Here is a 17,294-nt window from a genome sequence, read left to right on the forward strand (position 1 = left end):
AAATAAGCACACATCATAATTGAATCACTGTGAAAAGACTTTGGGGGGTCAAAGGAAAGGTAATCAATCAGGCGATGATTTCATGAGAAATTCCTTTTATGGTAGCTTAACTACAAGGTCTTCTAGATATAGCCTCTAGTCAGCCCTCGAACATGAATACTTGGCTCTCGCGATTAAACAACTTAATTGACCACAGAAAATTAAGAAGCTTACCCATGGTATTAATATTCGATCTCTAGTGCTTTTCGACCGTCAAATTAGCGACCCCATACTTGTTTAATTTTTTACATTTACATCTGTTTATACATTTGATTACATTGCAATTTAATGTTCATTGCTAACAAATTGTTTGAAATTCTTTTACCAATCAATTTGTCTACCTAAAACTGCATATGCTTTTTAAGAGAATGCAATTACTGTGCCAATGTTGTTTGATTTTGCAGTGACTGAAGAAGGCTAAGGACATTTATCTCAAATGCTCTTCCACCTCGACGAACCAGCTTCAACTCAATAGCTTCCGAGGACGGAATCTACATCAGGAAGGGGGGCATGTTAACCCTCACGGCTCACGGACACCCCATCACCTACGATGGATGCGTATTATGTATTTGGTAGAGTCAGGTACCGGGCTTGTCGAACCAATAGGAAAAGGGTAAGAGTGATCGCCGATGACAGGTGCGCTTTAACTGGGACATTCAAGGGATTAGTTGGCTAAGCATGGACGCCCAAGTGTGAATGGGGTGAACTCATATAAAAGCCAACTAAACCTAATTTTTACTCATTCTCTCATTTGTGCAATAGAAGAGTGCTCTTGCTCCATCTCCATCTTCTTCTTCTTCACCTCCTCGTGTGTGTGTGTGTGTGTGAGAGAGAGAGAGAGAGAGAGGGAGAGTGTGTGTGCGATCGAGCATTACGAAGGCACGACGGCGACGAGACGGTTGAGCGCAACATGACTGCAGCTTCTTCTTCATCGCGACGAGGAATCCACCACGAAGGCGAGCGTAGAGCGGTGAGTGACACACCCTTTGCTCTCTTGAGCTTGTTAGTTTAAGCTTGTTGTGTGCTTAGAACCGTTTGTGGCTCGCACACGGTGTATTGGCAAGTCCTTTGCTTCGACAGTGCGGCAAGGAGCGCACACTTCCTTTTTAAAAGGTCATGAAACGACCCAAAAGTCTTCATGGATAAAATGATGGGGGTAGTTTAAAGTGAAGTAGGTTGTGTGTGGCCTATGAGTTATTCTCAATGCTCCAAAATTGTGGTGACAAGAGTCGCAGTGAAGAGCCCACAAACGGCCTAGAAAGATGGCAACATGGAAAGAAAAGAAGTTGCATGTCAACATGTTGCTACTCTTTGACATGCTCCTAACCGTATGATTACCTTCAGTTAAGCTGGAATATGAGAGAATTTTTGACCCTTTCTTGTAAAAAGGAATGCCAAGGAGATATAGAAAGATCAAATTGGTTACAACATTAACAATACTCTTCTTTGGTAATTTACTATGGTTTGTTGGCGCTACCTTTTCAATAGAAAGGGGGAGTGTTGCTGTGTTGGATATTTAAGCCCTTGGAAAAAGGGCATGTGTTTCTCAAACCAATCCATGCTAGGGAAAGAAATAGTAAGAGACCTCTCTCTCTCTCTCTGGATAAATCTTTAAGCCTCTTGGATTGTTCCCACAACATAAAAACCTTTCTTCCTCCTCCTCCTCCTCCTCCTCTCTCTCTCTCTCTCTCTCTCTCACACACACACACACACACACAACATAAAAACCTTTCGTCCCCTCTCTCTCTCTCTCTCTCTCTCTCTCAAACATCGGAAGGCAACGCCAAAGTCTGTAGAGGCAAACAACTCGTCTCAAAAAAGGAAAACAACTAGGCTTTCATACACTTCAATCTTTAATTTTGAATATACTATTACATCTAGTGAGACCCATGTTGCATGCTTCTTAGTACACACCAGCACAGTACTTTTGGTTCCATTTTTACCCACTAGCTTTCAAATATTGCGAGGAACACCCTTAAAGGGAATAAAATTCAAGTCATGTGATTGCCTGCACCCATATATGATTTAAGGAAGAATCAGCTACTAAATCTCTAGAGACAAAAGATGACCAATTTCTTTTACACTATGTCTGATCATGATAGCTAGACTCCTTAACTGGGCGATCATGAAGTGCTATTAGAAAAAATGTCAAGCAACAGGATCAAATTATTAAAGAGAAAAATAGCGCCTCTACCCTAGAACGACCCATGTCTCAGTAATTTCTCTACTATCTTCAAAAGTGACCTTTGATTTATTAACTTCAAAACGCTCAAAGGCGAGTTGTAAACGGATAATACAGAACACACATTAACCTAATTTACAATTTAGTAAGCATTGGGGAGTTCTCCCTTTGTTTTGTACATTGGAATAGCCCATAAACAGCATAAACAGTTTTATAATACGATCTTGCCCTGCTTGATTGGGCATGTGTGTCCTGCAAAACCAAATTATTCAAAAAAAAAATCAATGTTTTCTGTAAAACTATTTTCTACAAAAATGTATGTATGTAAGCCAAGGAAAGCACTTTATCGGCTGAAGCAAGCAAACTAGAGCTTGGCATGACAGGATTGCAACCTTATTGATCACTATTGCAAAACCAAATTTGATTTGACCATATTTTCTACAACTGTGGTTTTACATCCTATCGTATCAATCCCACAGAAACTTGTACAAAATACACCACTTCACCTGCATGGTGAGGTACAAAGCTCTCCAGAGATTTGAAATTCTCCCATGCCTTTTCCCACACTTTTGCCTCGTACAAATTCTTCCGGCCTTCGGATTCTGCTTCAACGACCATATGGTACAGCACTCCAGCGACTACTTGCGTCTTTGCAGACACTAACCTAACAAAAGATAGCTTGGCATTCTGTAAAAAGCTAAGAGTGTCAATTGTGAATTGAAGTGAAAATAATACCAAAAGCTTATCTCAATACAATTTATTCACAAAAAGACAGCTAGTCCGAAGGGAAACATGGGCGGGGGGAATACGTAGCACACAGATACAAGCATTATAGATACATTTCTCCTGAAGCAGAGAAAAAGAGCTGACCGTAAGAAAGGCTAGCAATAACGAGAAGACACCAATTACCAAACCTTGAGCTTGATTTAAGTTTCAACAAAACAAAAATAGTTAAAACAATGGACCTATCAAGAGACGCAAACAAAAGAAAGGACATTCGCTTCTGAACCCATTATAGAAGTATTTAACTAAGAAATCAAAATACCTAAACAGATTGTAAACATGAGGGAATGAAGAAAGGTAGCTTCCTTGACTAAAATCTGTAAAAACAGAATAACTAAACATATTTGAAGCTACCATAGAAGCAAATTAAAAACAACCCACCGAAAGCCACTTGCTAATCTTCTCTCATAACAAGTCATACTCTTTGTAACATTGCTATGGATACTGGACAACCCTCTGTATTCAAAGCTATTTGAGCATCCTTCCTAAATGGAAGTTGGAGAATCGCCGTTCTCACTTTTCCTTTATTGTGAGCACACCTCTGCTATAGGCCATGGGTTTCTAGGGTACCAAGCCTGCACATTTCGTTCTCTTTACCACTAAGTGGTCCAGTTCTTTAAATCATAGTCACAAGGGACGCATCCCGAGGAGTGGGGACGGGGGACGGGGCTCAAATGGATTTTTAGCGTAAAAAAGAGGGGATGCCCAAAAATGGGCATCCCCTGTGACTATGCTTTAAATGCATAATTTCCATCAGCTTACGATTGAGTGGGTCGCAGAAAATTGTTATCGCTTTAAGATCAATACATTCTGGCACAATAACTACCGCTTACACCCAACAACCAATATTGTAAGCTTGGTTATGCCCAATAAATCATCTTCTTCCCAAAAATCCTGGGGGTGAGTGTAGTACCAACACATGAGGGAGAAGGAAAATGGGAAAACCCTTACTCCTCAATCGCTTCTTTCGCAGCTCCTCCTTGCCACTCACAGCTCCTTAGCCACAACCAAGCTCAGATACCATGTAAAGAGATAGAGAAGGAGAGAGCTTGAGCTCTTGCAATCACACATGCACACAACAGAGATGGGAGGCACAACGCTACTTCTTCTCACCATCTTCTCACTAGTTGCTCTACCATGGCCACTGCAAAGGAGGTTCCAACATTCTCCACTGTTTGACACAAAAAACCTAGCCTTCCCATGTTTCAAAAATTTGCAGAAAGCAATCATTGAGTTCTGTTAAATAGGCAAAAAGTGTTTTCGTCGAAGAGCTCTCTTAAGTTTCAACTGTTTCACGTTCCCAAACAATAGCTCATTGATGTCTCAAGAGAAACGCAAGGTTTTCCTTCTGTGTATTCAGCATTGACTACCTTGAGCAAAGGGATCAGGTGAAGATGATGGCTTCTATGCCATCTAAATACTCTTTTTTTTCCTTCTAACACACTGAAAACCCTTTTTTTTTTCTTCAACGCACTGTGAATCCCTCCTCTTGCCATTTCAATGTGAACCTCCAAAACCCCCATTATGCTTAGGTTAACAATCATTCAGAAAGGCACAACCTCTCAAAGGAACCCATAACATGCCGAGAACCCTAAACAAAACTCTGGAGTTTTATGCCAAATGCACATCTAAGGAACGCAAAGCATGTGTGCTTGCATGTGGGGCACGGACACACAAATGTCCACGCGCACACGCACGCACACACACGGGCACACATATTTCAGTATGCACACGTACAAGGAAAAGCTTCTCTCTCTCTCTCTCTCTCTCTCTCAACCGCACGTTTTTGGTAAGACGTCCTCTAACCTGACGAGAATTGTGCTCATCCACTGCATATCTTGCGAGTTCAGCCACCTCCGGCCGGTCATGGTGCTTCACCTCTGCAGTTCCTCCCAGCATTGCTCGCGGCATCTCCATGTCTGCTCCACTACTCGTCTGCTCTCGCTTCTCTTCTCCTTCTCGTTCTCTTGCCTCCCTTTCTTGTTCTCCTCTTGCCTTCCTCGCACGCGTAGACTATAATCTATATCTATACTATATATTAAGGAGACCGGTACATCCGGTGAGTTCCAGTTTATATGAGTGAGGGGGAGAGGGAGAGACAGAAAGACCGTCGAAAGCGACCGGCCATACTAGTTAACTTAGAGCTCCCTTATGAGCCCCGGTGCACGTGGCAAAGACAGAGCAATTGGCGTGGTTGGGAGGGTAATTGATTTCCTTCAAACAAGCTCACACATATCTGGGCGCCACTCACAAGCAGAGGTTCCACTGAGTCTTGGAGAAGATACAAAGAAAAATGAGAAGGTGGGACTATGTGTTGCTTGGAGTCAGGTCAGAGTGATCAACTCATTTGTGCTTTCCTATATTTCCTTCACTAGCCCGCTCCTCAAAATAGCCAAATGTAACTGGAAGGAGTTTTTGAAACCTGTTACAAGATTCTTATGGAGGAACAACACTAAAGCCTCGTCGCCATGGCAATGGGCAAAGTAGGAAGGTACTACTCGATCGTTGGTCCAAGGTGGCCCGGGAATTCTCAACCCTGTTGTTCATGTTGAGGCCCGATGTGCCAAGTTTGTGGTCTCAATCGCAAAACAAGGCCAGTCTTGGGCTATCATGACCAAGGATATGATAGACAAGGCAAATTTTTGCTCTGAAGGGGGTCAGTGGAAAGGTAGCCCCGAGGTGAGGTAGCGTGAGACTAGGTGGCAGCACAAGAGAGCTGGTGCGGAAGTGCAATAGAGCAACAAGGGTACTGGAATGCGGTGAATTAACCAGATACTTCCAGAACTCCATCTCACATTGGTCCCCTAAAGTTGCTAGTGTTACCCTGAACCTTATTAGAGTGAAACTGCAAGAAGGATGAATAATAAAGGACTCCAACGGCTGCTCCACTTCTGGGATGGCGATAACAAATGCTGGAAATCCTCTGACCAGGTGGCTGCCCAATTTCAACTTAATGGTACTGAGAAGCTTCTTGTCAACTGGGTTGTAGAAGGATAGACAATATTCTGATGCCGTTCTGCAAATTTGCTTTTGAGTGGAAAGCTTTGAAATGGCCCATGAGTAGCCAATTCTATAAACCTTGTACAAAGGGCATTTGCCAAATGTTAATAGGATGATTGGTTTGCCCCTTTGAACAAGCAGTGGAAGAAACAATGGACGGAAGCTTGATGGGTTGAGGTCATGAAGAATATTTGGAATCCACAATGGCCTCAATTTATGAAGGTATTTTTGTGGAAGGTTTTGTGGGGGGCTCTGCTAATAAAAGTCAAGATTAAGTCACGTGGTATCGGGTTCGATAGGTGTTCAGGGTGCATATGCCCACCTTTTCATGGAATGCCCATCGATTAGTGGCATGCAGGAAAGGTGTGTGAATGGATATAAAAAACGTGGAAGTTAGGGTTTTTCAAGAAGGATTTGTGCCTTAGTGGGAAATAGTTTCGAAGTTCTGCACTTCTAATCTGTACTCAAATCGTCAAATATTGTCTCTTCAAGAATATCTGGAAGGCCAAGAACTGCCGGGTATTTGATAGCGACATCTCTCTGGCTAGCTTCACAAGATTGTACAAGAAAGTAAGGAGTTTATATATGTAGTAGGTAAAAGGCATAACACGGAGGATTGGCTTAGGGCGACCCTTGCCATCCAGTCGAGCCTTGCTATATGAAGGATTGGGCTTTTGGCAATAGTGCGTTACTAGGTTCGTGTAACCGACTGTCCCTCAAGGCTCGGCATGAGCTTGAGGCTGATTTGTATATTTCTTGGTGACTTTTTAATACAATCACTCACAATTGCGAGTTTTGAAAAAAAAAAACTCGTACATATGGTGCAGATGCATGTTGATTGGGTACATCCTATGCACGATGGGAACCATCGGACAACGTAGACCCCTCAAATGTGAATCTTAGAGCCAGTTCACATGGACAATTGGTTTGCAATTGGTTGCCAATCAGTTGCAAACATTTTAGGTTCACGTGACAGGTTCTACAAGTCCATTGCAAGTGGTTTGCAACCAATTTCCATTCCTGCTCCTGCTCAAAAGGTGAAGCGAGCATGGAACCGCGGAAAAAGAAGAAGCACTTCACATGTACAAGGTTATTTTTGGTCTCTTTAACCACTTCAAGCCCCAAAAAAACTACTTTTTCAGTTCAAGCATGACGTTAGGAGCTGTTGGCCTCACCTCACCTGAACAGAACATCCTTCGTTTGCTGGTTGCAAACAAGTGTGCAACCCAGGCTTCATGAGAGCTAGCTCTTAGTATCACGGCCACGACATGGGAGTACATGTCACAACAAAGAAAACTCGTCCATCAATCCCTGTGATAGGCAATTAGGAATGCAACCCACCTTATTGGTCCAACTCAACTTTGGTGTGTATCCTTTGGGATGCGTTTGAAACATGCCTAATACTAGTGGTCAAGTTTGTAGAGGGGCAACATCAGGCAGCGTAGACCCCTTATGTCATAAAATCTAATATCTAACCAACCCAAATGATTTTCTCATATTAAACTGATCATTTAATGTGGGAGAATAAGTGGAACAAGGGTTAGAATACAGACATGTGCTTATGGATCTATCTCAACACGGGGCCAAGGTTAAAGGGGTCCAAATAAGAGATGGTCTATCAAAGAGCAATGCTTGCATAACGGAGCTTGGAAGACCTTGGGGTTATCTTCATTAAAGACCTCCAATGGTTAGTGTTAAAGTCCTTAGACCTAGGTTAAGCTAGGCCTATGCTTGAGGTGCTCGATGATTAAAATGCATGTGATGCTTGATAACTAAGGTGCATGCTTAAGCTAGGCATGAGCTTGAAAAGTCAAATCAATCCCTACAAGGAGGGGGCGATCCCTTGAAGCTAGGGGCATGACTGAGAGAGAGAGCCCATACTCTTGCTAAGCTTGCACTTGATGACTAAGGTGCTTAAGAAGCTTCTCATGCTTGTGGGGCTAAGGTGCTTGAGGAGCTTGAGTCAAAAAGTGCCCTACAAAGGAGGGGGCGAGCCTTAAAGCTAGGGGAATGATTTGACCAACCCCCCACTCACCCAAAGGACACCCCTTCCTCAAGGGGCACAAGGACACATGTCAAGCTCTCCCTATGCTTAGCCACATGGGGTGCCTTAATCCTATTGGCTAGGCTAAAGAGGGATCCAATGAGTATTTGGTTATTTAATTAATTTTCTAATCATTTTCCAAGCCCTCTCTCTCTCAAAGGGAAAAGGAGGACTCTCGTCCCAAGGCTAGCATGCTTGCTCGATATGCACTCTACATGTGATTGGCTAGGCTTAAAGGGGTCCAATGAGCTTCCATCATGAGCTAGAAGAGGGGGTCGACCAAAGCAAGGAGGGGGACTACTTGGGAGGTATAGTAGGTATATAAGCCCACAAACCAAATTTGGTAAGATTTGGATCACTGGATTGAAAATTGTGACTAAAATTACAAAGTTAGTCTACGGACAGATAATTGACTCACATTTGACCAAAAATTATCCAAACTTGATGAAAATTAGCTAGTGACCTTAACTTAAGGTTCTTAACAGATCTGTGTCAAAGTTGGGGTAAAAACTTGCAAAAATATAGCTGGAGTAAATAATCGCGATTATTTACACCTGCTTCAAAACTTGATGAATTTGCAAATTTGAGTATACCACAAGGTCAAGCACATCAAGTAGACCTCACAAATCCATTTTGGTGAAATTTGGATCCCAAAAGTGAGACTTAAGCTAGATTCTTGAAATCAGAGTCTGCGGACACCAAACAGTTGATAAACTTGATCAGATTTTGTCTAAACTTGTTGAAACTTGTCTAGGGACTTTAACAAATTGTATAATTGCTAAACCAATCAAAAAAGTATAAAAATTTGACAAAAGTAAATAATCACGATTATTTACTTTGCTATCCAGAGACATCATTTTTTACTTTTGAACTTATATAGTGATAGACCAACATAATATAAGGCCACAGGGCAATTCTGGGTTCAATCGGATCAAAATTGATACATGTACACTTAGTTTTCAGGTTGCAGATCAAACCTTTGATTTTTGCTAAAGTCGAATTTGAAAATCAAATTTTGACTCTCATAGCTCGATTTGAAGTGCATTAGGCAAAATTTGGACTCACAAAGGGGCCTTTTAAGGAGTTTGACTTTACCTCTCTCTACCAAAACGGGTGCATTGATAAATTTTTGCAAACAAAATCCAAAGTTGGTGGAGGTTTGACAATTAGAATGTCCTCTTCAAGCTCTATCTACTAATATATAGCACGCCATGAGATTCCTCATATTTTAAAAGATTCTTTTTTTGATTCACCTATGATGTGACAATTCTATCGGAATATAAGTAAATAAAAAAAAAGAATCTTCTAAAATATGAGAAATCTCATGGCGTGCTATATATCAGTAGATAGAGCTTGAAGAGGACGTTTTAACTGTCAAACCTCCGCCAACTTTGGAGTTTGTTTGCAAAAATTTATCCATACGCCCGTTTTGGTAGAGAGAGGTAAAGTCAAACTCTTTAAAGGGCCCCTTTGTGAGTCCAAATTTTGCCTAATGATACACAGAGACCAATCATGAGAATAGCAAAAACTCCACTATCTTTATAGAAGAATAGCTAACTTGATCAAATTTGTACAGGAATCGGATTGCAGACGAGGAATCAGTGGCTTAACAGAAAGTTGCAATTGAATCGAGTGGAAATTGATGACAAGTCAATCCAAAGGTAAGTACTCTATCCAAGGCTTCATAAGTCTATATGAACCTTAGATCTGGTCGTGTACTAGGAAATCAGGGTATTCTCGAAGAAACCTCCATTAGAGTATCTACCGAAGAAAGCGTGAATCAAGGCAATTCCTTGCACACAATTCCTGAAGAAGTCTCAGATACTTTTTCAAATTCAACATCCCAAATGTCTTCTTACTCGACTCACTCGGAAACCGGAACGACAGTGCGCTATAAGCATATACTATCTTTTTACAAGACTAACCATCATGGAGCCCAGGTTTACTTGGACCCTAACAAGGAATATGCTATTCGCATTGATGACCATGGTATTGAGTTCGAAGAAGAGGTTAGGGCAAACAAACAAGGAAAAATGTACATGGATCGAAACGGAACTCAGTATTTACAGGTCAAAAACGCCAACGTGATAGAAAAATCGGGGTTAGAAGTAAACACCATAATCCCAGATATGTCAGCAAAAGAAGGACCACCAACTTTATAATTCGAGGGATACGATCAAGTAGACTTGAAGCCTTTGAAACGGCTTAGTACGAATAATCCTAGGATCGGAGTCTATTGTTGGGAAGATAGAAAATAAAAGATTTTCTGTGGACTTCTCATGCCAAACCAGGACAATTAACGGCGATGAAGATTATCTATATCTTCAAGATCAAAGATAAGGGATCAGCAGACCTACCAACCTATCTATTTAGGGATTGTTATAACAACAACTTTGTTATGATGACTCCTAAGGAGGTAGAACAAACCAAATACCAAGGGTATTCCATACGGGATTGGATATTGGGGCAAGGACCAGAAACAGTTCCAAGAGATGCACCGTGAGAGATCATCTGAGAGTAATGTGATGAAACCAGAAACCACCTCATCACGTAGAAAACCAGGTGACACTAAGGCCAGTCTAGGGCTACATGAGTCACTATCTCCAACAGGCTGGTTTGAAGGACTTGGAACACGACCCACTCCCAGAAGACCGAGAGTTGAACTAAACAGACGTGTCAGAGCAGCTGATTTTCAAAAATGGGTCAGAAAATACAGTGGATCAAGGGATCCATACGACCACTTAACAAGCTTTAAGCAAGTGCTAAGAGCAGAGCGTATATTCGATTTCCATACTCAATTCGAAGGGTTTGGAATGACATTAGAAGGAAAAGCATTGACATGGTTCCAAAACATTCCACCAAGGTCAATCATGGACTTGAACACATTAGCTCAAGGATTTGTAGCTGCTTGTTCCAAAACGGGGATCAAACATAATACAGTAGCTCAAATCTACAGCTTTAAACAGAAATATGGTGAGTCTGTTAGGGATTGTGCAACTCGAATGAAACAATACATTGCCAGATGCCCAGAGATGGAGATACCTACAGAAGAACGACTTGTATCTTTGTTTATGGAGGGACTGCTAAACAAAGAACTTCATGCTATACTCTATAGTAAAAAGCATACAACCCTAAAAGCGTGTGTGTCTGATGCTATTGACCTAGGGGACAATTGTGAGATTTTCAACGAAGAAGATGTCCCTAAGGATAACCAAAGTGAGAAAACATCATCCACAAAACCAGCACAAGTGGGAACGGTTGTTGCGGTACCACTCTCAGCCATAGAAGATATGCTAAAAAGGATGAACGACATGATGAACAACATGCAAAAAGCACCTATGAGAGGACTAGGACAAGGGATACCTCCACAGGGACAACCAATTAGGCCACAAAAATGGTGTGCAATCGAGGGTAAATGGACCAACCATGAGACCCACGAGTGCTACTTCAGACCAAAGTATGATGGGAATGTTCAGTACGTGGCCATGAGGCCACATGGACAACCCATGTACAGATATTAGCCTAATATGACCCCAGATCAAAGACCACCAATGGGTATACAAAGACCTCAACCTGTGTTGGGACAACAACCTCCGTATCCAGGACATAATGCAGTGCCTATAAAGTACATGCACTCTAAAGGAGTCATACATGAACAAGCATTAGTACCTGTTACACGCTATGCAGAGCCTAGTCCACCTACAGTAATGGTAGAGGGAGATTGGTGTAGTCCACACCCACCACCAATGGAAGAAACCGTGACTTATGCTCCTAGAGCTAGCACCAATGTATTATGTAGCTAATCAAGGTGTTAGACCTCCCATGGGAAGACCCATGATAAAGCCAAGAACAGGATATTGTCATAACTGTGGTGCTGATGATCATTGGGAAAATGAATGCCCAGAGCCTGACAAAAACCTCAAACCAATTGAAGCCTATTACATACAATGTTGCAAAAAGGGAGGACACTTTCCAGAAGATTTTCCTAAAAATCCTTTGAACAAGGGAAAAACCGTAGTAAACGTAGTCCAAGTGATGCCTAGTAGCTCATCAGAGAGTGAACCGATTGTTCCAATCAAGGTAATCACTAGAGCCTAGGCAAAGAAAAAGAAACACAACTCCTCTGATGATTCGGAAAATACGAAAGTTTCTTCTCAAAGAATCAAAAGAAGCAGAAGCAAAAGATATGAAATGAGAAAACAAAAACAACGGGTTGAAATTGAGGAGAAAGCAAAGAAGCTAGTCCAGGACAAGTTGAACGAAACTGGCAGTGAATTCAAGGAAACAACCGTGAAATTGGGAGGATCCATTCTGGTTGATAAAAATTTTGAGCCTATTAATGCCGCCTTGGAAGCCTACCAAGCAGGACATAAAGCATGCCAAAACATGGAAAGCAAATGGAAAAACTATCCATCTCCAGACATGGAAGCAGCTAAGCTGGAAGCTTATCAAAATTTGGTAAGAATTGCGCAAGAAATGCTCAAAAAACAAAAACCCAAGCTTAAAAGTATTGCAAAACCTGAAGAGCTTGCGGTAGAAGAAACGAAAGCAAAATCCGATGTGGTGGCAGAATCCCACCTTGAAACAAACAAACCAGAGCTTATAGTGACGGACAACGAAGATACCTTAGACGGAATTCCATTCGTAGAGGAAGACTGGCCAAGACACTTATGGGAAAAGGTAAGAGAGATCAATGATGGGAGCCTAACTCTAAAGTCAGCTCCTATAGAAGAAGTCTGGATGGATAACTTACCTTCTGATATGAGCATGGATTTACAATCCTTATACGGGGATTGCGGATCGGAAACTTCAGGAATGTCAAAACCATTGACATTAAAAACATTACCTTCTTACTTGGGAGATAACGAAGATGAATCCATCGTGTGCAAGACCAATCAAGTAAAAAGAGTTCAACAGACCCTAGAAGTAGATAACATTCATTCAATTATGTCTACACCCATCCAATGCACTCTTACCTTGGGAGGACTGTTAAAACTCAGACCATACTTGTGGAATGATTTACAGAAAACCCTAGGGAAGGTGGGGATAACGGGGTTAATCTGGAAGAATTTGGAAGAATTGAAAAATAAAACGGAAAACAAAGAGATTCGATCAGTTCCTATGAACAAAGTCGGAGAATATTATGAAGGGGAAGAAGGAAACACCACCCTCCCAATGAAATATAATGACATTGAAACCATGGCAATACTGGATAGTGGAGCGGACATAGCCATAGCCACTAAAGTAGTATGGGAATCCTGGGGACATCCAGCCATTAGACAAACTTGAATGAAATTGCAGTTGGCTAACGGACACATTGACAGACCATTAGGGCTGCTTGAAAAAGTGATAGTCAATTGTTGTGGAATTGAATATCAACACACTTTTGCCATAGTAGACTTTGGGAAAAAACTCAACTATGAAATCATATTGGGAAGACCTTTCGTGCGACAAGTACAACTTATCCAAGATTGGGGAAACAACTATCTATACTTGAAGCAAGTGGAATCTATAACAAGAGTCAATCTAAAAGATCACACTTATAGAGATGTCTTGAAAACACCCATCCAAAAGTTTGATTCAGTCTCTTCAACTGAAACTAAACTCCCATCCTGTTTAAACAAAGACACTCCTATTCGGATGTGTGGAGCTTCAGAAAACGGAAGCTTAAGACAAGAAGAATGTATCCTATAAAGGGACTGCACAGACGAAGCCTACGTACCTGAACCCTTTCCAGAGCATTTATTTAAGCCATTCAAGTGGACTCAAATTTTAACAACAATGGATGTATGTGTGAATACGTCTATGCCTACTCAATTTTGCAATGAGGATGGCTACGACATAATTCCCATCCAAATGATTTCAATCCTCAACATTGAAAACAAAGATGAGGAACCCAAGGACGAAAGCTTAACAGGTCTTTTCAAACCTCTATTACGATGCAACTGATGAGTTAGATGGACACTCAGCTACCTCAGAAGATTCGGGGTCAGAGAAAGAGTATACGAGAGCTAAGTTACTCTTAAAATGAGGGGAGGAAAATTTTTTTGACTTTCCAAACCAGAAATCAAGAAGACAAAAATGGTATAGACGAAAGAGAGACACCAAATTTGTGAAAACACGACCTATGCTATCAGTCTCCAGTAAAACACAATTCCTGATGCAGATAGATGTTAATAGTTGCATCAAGGACAAAATAACCGGCAGATATCCTTCAAACAAAAACTCAAAAATGTCTCAAACATCGAAAAAAACAAGGAAGGGTACTCAAGAATAATCACAGGATAAGAAACCACTCATGACCAGAGTCGAGCGAAAAAAGAAATATCAAGAGTTGAAAAAAGCTATAAAGGAGATATACACAACCAAAATGGAAACCACGGAAGAGGATGGTAAGGATGTAATGCATGTTCCATCCCATTACAAAAAGTATACTCTCCAAGATCGAAAAATCATAGTTGAACAGCCTGTTAGGAAACTACGGAAACAAGGCGAGTCTTACGAAGGGCCTGAAAACGCTAAAAAGATAGACTTGACTGAACCAAGAGAAGAGCCTAGACCTGCTTACATTGAGAATGACCTAACAGAAGAAAAAGAAAATCTTTTGCTGAGCTTGTTAAAGGAATATTGAGATATCTTCGCTTGGTCTTACAAGGATCTCAAGGGTGTTGATCCAAAAATCTGTCAACATACCATACCCATGAGAGATGATGCAAAACCAAGTAGACAGAGACTATACATATATAACAAAACATTTGCCAGGAAGATAAAAGAAGAAATTGAAAAACTGAAGGAAGCTGAATTCATTTATGAAATTGAAAACACAGATTGGGTGTCTTCAATTGTGGTAGTACCCAAGAAGAATGGAAAATTACGAGTGTGTGTTAATCTCAAAAAGGTGAATGCAGCTACCATTAGAGACAACTTTTCTCTTCCAATAACTGAGCATGTTTTAGAATGAGTTGCAGGAAAAGAAGCTTACAGCTTCTTAGACGGCTTTTCGGGATACAATCAACTTTTGGTTGACCCGAAAGATCAGCATAAAACTGCTTTTGCAACAGAATGGGGTATATTTTCCTATCGGGTTATGCCGTTTGGGTTAACTAATGCAGCCACATTTCAAAGGTTGATGAGCCATGCTTTCAAAGAATATCTTAGGAAATTCTTAGAAGTATATATGGATGATCGTGTATCGTTGATCTAAGACACCATTTCTGGCTTGGTTTGAACAAGTTGAAAAGTGTCATTGAGCTTAGTAACTGCCTCTTCAAGGGTGTTTGTGGTAGTACACCATGGTGAGGGAAGCCCACCTATGCAAATCTTCAAGGCGTTTTCTTGCCGTAATCTTTGTTTGCGAAGTTTTGTTGTCACACATGTTTGCACTTTGGCAATGGTTGCCGAGTGAACGTGTGTGACCTTTGCTTCCACCTCCTTGACTTTGTGGGTTGTAAGACCAATCACGGAATCAAAGCCCGCCTCTAGCTCACTAAGGCGAGTTTTGAGGTCGCGGTTTTCCTCCATGACTCGATCAAGGGCTGCTTGAAGTTGCGTGATACGATAAATTTTGCTAAGAGTTGCTACCATTGTAGCAAAAGTCAATCATCGCACAGGAGTCTTCGGAGTGTTGGTCGGCATTATAAAAATCTTGAAAGTAAACTCTGTGAGGAACAAGCTTTGAGTTTGATAATCACCTAGAACCTTCGGGTTAAGTTCCTTAGCTCAACTTTGGCGGGCATGTGCATACATCACTTCAACCATAAGAGCTAAAGTCGGTAGTAGGACCCGAGTACAGAGGAGCGCTCACCTAGAACCTTAGGGAAGTGCCTTAGCTCAACTTTGGCAGGCATGTGCGTACTCGACCAAAAGAGCTAAAGTCAACGTAGCAGGACCCGAGCACAGAGGAACGCGAGACTAGCTTGTTGACTTGCTAAGCGAGCAGAGAACAGGTTCAGGGCAAGGGATTGACCTTAACACCCCCCCCATAGGGCAGCCCATCTCCCAAGGGGAGGACTATGGAAGTGGCAAAAGAGAGAACGCTAGGGTTTGTGAGAGAGAGAGAGAGAGAGAGAGAGAGAGAGAGAGAGAGAGAGAGAGAGAGAGAGAGAGAGAGAGAGAGAGAGAGAGAGAGAGAGAGAGAGAGAGAGCCATAGCAAAGCCTAGCACCAAAGGAATCATTAAGTAGGAAAAATCAGCAAAAATTATGAAAAGGGACCTCTCTTCCTACTTTTAACTAATCTATAGTAGTATGGCCGGCCGCCTGTGGTCTCTCTCTCTCTCTCTCTCTCTCTCTCTCTCTCTCTCTCTCTCTCTCTCTCTCTCTTTCTTTCTTTGAGTGCACAATATATGCCTGTATTGTTGGGGCTGCAAGGACATAGCTAAATCAAGCTGCTTCTATCTAATATAGATAGTGTGTTCTTTTCAAGCAACCCACTATTACAAATATCAAAATTTATCCTATTGCCTTGGTACAAATCCTTCTTCTTAGCACAATCTTGGAGCATGTGTCCACCTCATGATCGCGTCGTGCCTTGGAGCCCAAGCTACAGACATCTCGTCCAAGATCTCCCCCTTTGCCTTGCCATGTTTGCCTTCAAGGTGCAAGAAAATGTGAATACATCTAGAGAGCCACCCTCTCTCTGCATCTACTGAAAATAGCCGATAGTTTCTTGACCTTGCCCAAGTTGGAAATATCTCGCAATCAACACATCCAAGAGATGACATCCGGACACTTTTTGTGTTGTATGAAGTGCACCACATTTGGGATACATGTCCACCAAGGCAGTGCCAAGCACGATGTTTTTTTTCAACAACCCCAATCTAACAATATTATTGTGAATTCTTTTTTCCATATCAATATATTGTGTAATGTCACATGCTTTCAAGGTGCAAGTGTACGTGATTGCATTTGCAGAGATTTTCCTCTCTCTCTCTCTCTGCATCTGCTAAAAACAACCCAGATCTTCATGACCCTCACCAAGATGCAAGTGTATGTGATTGCATTTGGAGAGACACCCTCACTTCCCATTTACTAAAAATAGTCAAGAGTTTCTTGGCCCTGCCAAAGTTGGACATATCCCACAATCAGTGCTTTCCAAGAGATGGCATCCTGGACATGAAGCTCCTCACACACTTTTTGTGCTTTATGAAGTGCACCACATTCGGGAGACACGTCAACCAAGGCAATGCCATAGCACCACGTTTTCTTTCAACAACCCTAGTCTAACAATATCATTGTGAGTTCTTTTG

At 41.6% G+C, this 17,294-nt stretch overlaps 1 protein-coding gene across 1 annotated transcript; it reads right to left on the minus strand.

Annotated features, from left to right (window-relative positions):
• Nucleotides 1-2,271: 2,271 nt before the first annotated feature.
• LOC147434436 (cysteine proteinase inhibitor A-like) lies at nt 2,272-5,012 on the minus strand. The gene is made up of 3 exons (XM_086489953.1): nt 4,811-5,012; nt 2,728-2,908; nt 2,272-2,473 (listed from the first exon to the last, which is right to left on the minus strand). The coding sequence occupies exons 1-3, from the start codon at nt 4,919-4,921 to the stop codon at nt 2,433-2,435; spliced, it is 333 nt and encodes a 110-aa protein (XP_086346079.1). The 5' UTR covers nt 4,922-5,012; the 3' UTR covers nt 2,272-2,432.
• Nucleotides 5,013-17,294: the final 12,282 nt, after the last annotated feature.

Source organism: Adiantum capillus-veneris, chromosome 19 (genome assembly GCF_014529385.1).
Source record: "Adiantum capillus-veneris isolate H3 chromosome 19, ASM1452938v2, whole genome shotgun sequence".
NCBI classification, from domain to species: domain Eukaryota; kingdom Viridiplantae; phylum Streptophyta; class Polypodiopsida; order Polypodiales; family Pteridaceae; genus Adiantum; species Adiantum capillus-veneris.

What these genes read in the sequence shown, in the direction of transcription:
- LOC147434436 (XM_086489953.1), bottom strand. Translation starts at nt 4,921, where the DNA reads ATGGAGATGCCGCGAGCAATGCTGGGAGGAACTGCAGAGGTGAAGCAC. An exon ending in ATGAGCACAATTCTCGTCAG is followed by an intron (nt 2,909 to 4,810) that starts GTTAGAGGACGT and finishes AGCTTTTTACAG; the next exon opens with AATGCCAAGCTATCTTTTGT. An exon ending in CTTTGTACCTCACCATGCAG is followed by an intron (nt 2,474 to 2,727) that starts GTGAAGTGGTGT and finishes TTGGTTTTGCAG; the next exon opens with GACACACATGCCCAATCAAG.